This window comes from Bidens hawaiensis, unplaced genomic scaffold (genome assembly GCF_021521415.1).
Source record: "Bidens hawaiensis isolate Kalapana, Puna unplaced genomic scaffold, B.hawaiensis_p1.1 tig00031522_1, whole genome shotgun sequence".
Lineage (NCBI taxonomy): Eukaryota > Viridiplantae > Streptophyta > Magnoliopsida > Asterales > Asteraceae > Bidens > Bidens hawaiensis.
Genome location: NW_027495332.1, coordinates 14085 through 19495, shown reverse-complemented (window position 1 = coordinate 19495; position 5411 = coordinate 14085). Strand labels below are relative to the sequence as shown.

Here is a 5411-nt window from a genome sequence, read left to right as displayed (position 1 = left end):
TTTATATGCTTAGTTAACATAAATTCTACACACTTATAGAAGTCATACAAAAACTATTATACTAGATAACAATTTGAAATTTAATATATATAAATCTTTAATATAAATTTAAATAAAGACTGTTTAATTCAGCTTTCTACTTTATACTCCGTATTTCACTCTCAGTCAATATTTATCTGATCCAACATATGTCATGTATTCTAGAAGAGAAATCAGATATGGTTGCTATTAACAGTATGAAATAGGTCAAATATTATTACATTCTACAAGAAATTGTTGAACGTAGTTAATTCTAGAAGAGACTTTGTCTTTTATTATTTCTCATTTATATATATCAGCCTATCACTCATACTCTCTAGCCACCCCGTACCATGGCAACCACTCTAGCCGATTTCCATCCAGACATCATTCAGACTCACATCTTACCACGACTAGACGGCCGATCTCTTTCGACCATCGCCACTATATCATCCGATCTTTACACACTATGTTCCGATAATAATCTTTGGTCTCATATTTGCATGTGCATGTGGCCTTCTATAACCCATCCACATGTTGAAGCCATCATATCCACGTTCCCTGGTGGCCACAAATCTTTCTTCCAAGACTCATTTCCTTCACTAATCATCGACGTTAACCACCGTAATTGTTGTCCATCTATCTCTAATTTAAAACAACCAGATTGTTTGTCACAATTTATATCAGCTGTCGATATACGATACCAAACCGATATTATATACTCCACAATCCAATTCACGGACATCACAACTAATTTCTTGTCGTCCGAGTTAAAAATTAAGTTAACCGAAGATCATGGAATCTCGGGATACATTGACATGGAAGTCGATGTGCATGCGGGTGTGGACAAAGCAACATTAGCACATCTGAAAGAATCCGTGACATTAAACTGGATTATTATCGACCCATTACTTAAACGGGCGGGTAACTTATCTACCATCAAACCTGTTAGTGTAAAGAGGGATTGGGTGAGTAACAAGACTATTGTCAAATACGTTACTGTTTTACCTGGATGTGAGCCAAATGAGATGGTGCAATGTTGTATATATGTGGTTTTGGGTTTGGATGACAGTGGGGAGGTGTTGCAAGTGAAAGAGGTGACTATGAAGATGTTAAACTTGGATTCGTGTTGGTTAAGTGGTGGGGACTTTTTGGTAATTTTACAAAGGGCGATTTCGGGGGAGAATAATGTAAGAAGGAAGGTGGTGGATGATAAGGAGAGATGGGAAAGGCATTGTGAGTTTAAGGAAATGAAAAGCCAAAGAAAGAAGTTGATAATAAAAGAGGAAGAGAAAAAGAATAGGGATATGATGATGATTCATTTTGCCTTGTTTATGTTGTTTTGCTTTTCTTTTTACCTTTTGAGTTTGATATTAGGTACAATAACAAATTCCAAGCAATTTATGTAGGATCGACCGGTCGAAAATGTACTGATAATAAGTAGTGTAATGTTAACACTTCATCAGTCGACATAAGAAAACAATGGTCAACATGCAGTTAACAAGAGTTACAGTGATTGGTGAGTAGTGATTACAAAACATGTGGTTAGTCAAAGTTAAATGTTAAAGACAACTAATGAATAGTTTGTGAAACATGAGAGACTCATTTTGCAAAATTGGCTTAAGTTGTTAACAACATTTAACAGAATGATTTGGGGATTTAGGAGTACAAATAGGCGTGAGATTTAGATCAATTAGTTCTTGTGAGTTTTAGAAAAATTTAAATAAGAAACAAAATTGGGTAAGGGGTGTGTAGCGTACAGGATTCTTGAGTTGGCGCGGTTTGAGCGTGGTCTACCGATGGGGGTAGATGAACTACCAAGTCTTCAAACCGGTTTGGTTGTGTTTTGACTCGTTTGACACGAGTAGGTTTTTCTTCCAAGTTTTCGTTAGTTGGTGTTTCAACTTTCAACGAATTGAGTGGGCCATTTTAAGAATCAAGGTTTTGTTCAGCCCCAATAGGCTCTGAATGATTATGTGGGTCAAAATCATGTTCAGCTTCAATTGGGTTCATTTGTGGATCAAGCCCAATTTCATCTTCCTGATGAGCAGGGCCACCATCCTTTTCATTTGTATTTTTAATTTCATAGATGATAATTATGATTGTAATAGTTGTGATGTTCTATTTGAACAATGTATAGTAAACTTTTAGAACTAAAAGCAAAAATTAATATATACTTTATACAAAGTATAAATAAAATATAAAATCACCATTTCATAATTAAAAATTGTTAATCATAGCATCAACCATTATTGTAACTCATAAAGTTTTTCAAATGTCAAATGAAAATGTCATCAACCAAAAAAAAAACCCCACAAACGTAATTGTTTTTACCGGTAAAACATTATCAAAACCTCTAAAATAAAAACCAACATAAATATTATTTTTAGACTCACCCAATAAATATATTTTTCCTTCGTAGGAATTAATAGTTTTTACTTCACGTCAGCAACGTCACATGAAGCATCATTTGCCTAGGCTTTATTAGTTGAATTTACAACTGCATCATTAACATTTTCAGAAATATTTTTGAGGTTCATGATATGTTGGTGAAACACGGCATTAAAACTTGGGAAAAAATGGAATAAAATTAAGTGAAGTAAAACTTAAGAACTTTAATTCAACACTAATTTACCCAAAATTATCACAGTGACAAATAATTTCCTTTGAATCTGACTATCTATCTTCAGAAATATTTTCGAGGTTCATGATATAAAGTTGGTGAAATACAGTATTGAAACTTGGAGAAAAATGGAATAAAATTGAGTGAAGTAAAACTTAAAAACTTTAATTCAACACTAATTTACCCGAAATTATCATAGTGACAGACAATTTCCTTTGATATGATATTACAAATTTACAATTCTCTAGATATATTAACAGTTGCATATTGAGGATGTTAATGAATTATATAAATTGGATGTGGGTCAATGGTAGAGCACTCACTTTACTAGTGAGAAATAGGGGGTTCAAACCTCACTATCACCAATTTATATGGAGATATGAGGGATGACCCTGGCTTGCCAGGGTTCGAGTCCTGATCTCACCTGATTTTACTGGCTCCTCGCTGTCGTGTCATTTGGCGGGCGTGGGTGTCAGGTTTTATCCAGTGAATCCCTCAATAGGTGGACCGCTAGGGGCTCCGTCCGTCCGGACTAGTGGCCGGCTCGGGCTACCTTTAGCCAATGGGAGCCGCGTACGGAGTACTCGGCGTTACTTAGTTGGTCGTTCAAAAAAAATTATTAAAAGGTGTAGGTATATTTTATTTTATATTAGGAAAAGGAACATTAATAATTTCCAAAAATCTTAGAAATTTTAAAATCAAAATTTCAATTATTATCAATTTGTAACTTACGGTTACATTTGATTAACTAAAATATGTTAGTTAAATATCTTATAATTAGCAAAGTATATACTGTTAAAATTTAAAATAAAAAGATTAATTTTTTTTTCATATTATTTTGATATGAATTGCGTAGATGGCTATAATTTGAAATAATGTTATAATAAAAAAGTGAACATTATTATTTATAGTGATTTAAATTTTGAAAATCATTCATGATTTAAAGTAGGTATAAGAAATGGTTAGTGTTTTAATTAAATGAATAATTATAGGAATCATTAAATATAATTAATCTGGATTACCAAAAATAATGGTAATCAAACTAGGATTTTTAGTGGAAAATATATTATAGAAATTATTAAAACAATTATCGAAATATAAATATAGTTGAGGAATTGACTTAAAATTAAATATGACAATTAGGTGGAAATTTTAAAAATGAAAATTGTCTAGTAGGATGCATACTTGGAAATGCTAGAATAAGGACAAGTGAGAATTGTTTTACTTTAATAGTTTAGTTAGATGTTACCCGATACAACCTACAAAATTTGACGTTGGATAGTAGAGGTGCACAAATCGGTTTTTTTAAAAAAACCGGTTCGGTTATTAACCGGACCGGTTGTTTTTGGCCCGAAAAAAAACTGGTTCGGTTAATAACCGGACCGGTTAATAACCGGTTTTTGTATGTCAAAACCCTAACCGGTCTAACCGGTTTAGAAACCGGTTAGAACCGGTTAATAACCGGTTAACCGGTTTTTTTTTTTAAATAACCGGTTAATAACCGGTTTTTTTCATAATAACCGGTTTTAAAAAAACCGGTTTTTCCATTAACCGGTTTGTTAACCGGTTTTGGCTCTAAAACTTGTAACCGAAATACGAACCGGCGGTTTGTAAACCGGTCAAACCGGTTTTTAAAAAACCGGTTTTCGTAAAAACCGGTTTCCGGTTTAAACCGGCAAACCGGTTCCCGGACCGGTTTTTTTGACCATCTCTATTGGATAGTGCTTAAATTCGAGCAGCAAAAAATAGTTAAATACTGACACTATATGAAAACATTATTGAGTGTACCACTATATATATATATTTATATAGAAACATGATCAAATACATTTTATTCTTAACATGAAAACAGTGAGAACGAATTTGTTGTTATTATTAAATTTATTTTTATAGGTGTTTGCTGTTATTTTTTGTTCATATTTGCTAATTTTCGAGTATGAAACGTTATAAGTATATGCAGATTTATATTTTGTTGTTATTCTTAGATTTTTTCTTTTGCTGTTATAAGTATTTGTTGGTATATGCTGTTATTATTTTGTTCTTGATTTTGATTCTTTTATTGTAATTTTAAGGTTTTTTTCTTTGTTATTACAAATAATTGTTTATGTATATTAGTATTGTAGTTGTTATTGAATCTTACGTTCTCATTTTTTTATAAATTGGTATTGTTTCCTACGTTCTCATGTTAAGATTAAAATGTACATGAACTTTCCCCTATTTATATATATATATATATATGTTTAAGTTTAAGAAAGAAATCAAATTATTGCAAAAAATGAGAAAAATGGATTCAACCAATAAGAAATTTCCTATTTTTTTTTCTTTTTTTTTTAAATAGAGGGGTAGGAAGGTTAAATCTCATAATTATTTTATATTGAAAGTTTTATTTTATATGGAAAGTTTTATTTTTAATAGATAAAAAAACATTTATCTTAATTAATAGAAATCGTATATATAACATCAAATTAAAATATTTATACGATTCCCATTGTTGTTCTCGTGACCAAGTCGTGCCAGATAACGAAATCGAAATTAATATTATTACTCACGTTGGCAAAAGGAAATGTATTGCTGACAAGTTTAAGGTTTTTAATTTTAATTATCTCATCCTATTGTTTCTTGTTTACATACTATTCCTACATAATCAATAGCCATGATAATATTCTATGTAGGTAACTAACAATCCAGCTGACAATTCTCTCGTCCTCACGCATACCATCCACCGATTTTTCTGCAAATCTCTAAAAACCCAAAATTTTCTTTTGGTTGT

General features: G+C 31.7%; 1 protein-coding gene across 1 annotated transcript; it reads left to right on the top strand.

The window, feature by feature from the left end:
* Positions 1 to 229: 229 nt before the first annotated feature.
* Positions 230 to 1501, top strand: LOC143582290 (F-box protein At2g27310-like). The gene has a single exon (XM_077064898.1). It carries the CDS (start codon positions 372 to 374, stop codon positions 1425 to 1427), a length of 1056 nt encoding a protein of 351 aa, XP_076921013.1. The 5' UTR covers positions 230 to 371; the 3' UTR covers positions 1428 to 1501.
* The last annotated feature ends 3910 nt before the right edge of the window (positions 1502 to 5411 follow it).

Excerpts from the sequence above, each read along its gene's own strand:
- LOC143582290 (XM_077064898.1), top strand. The coding sequence starts at position 372 with ATGGCAACCACTCTAGCCGATTTCCATCCAGACATCATTCAGACTCAC.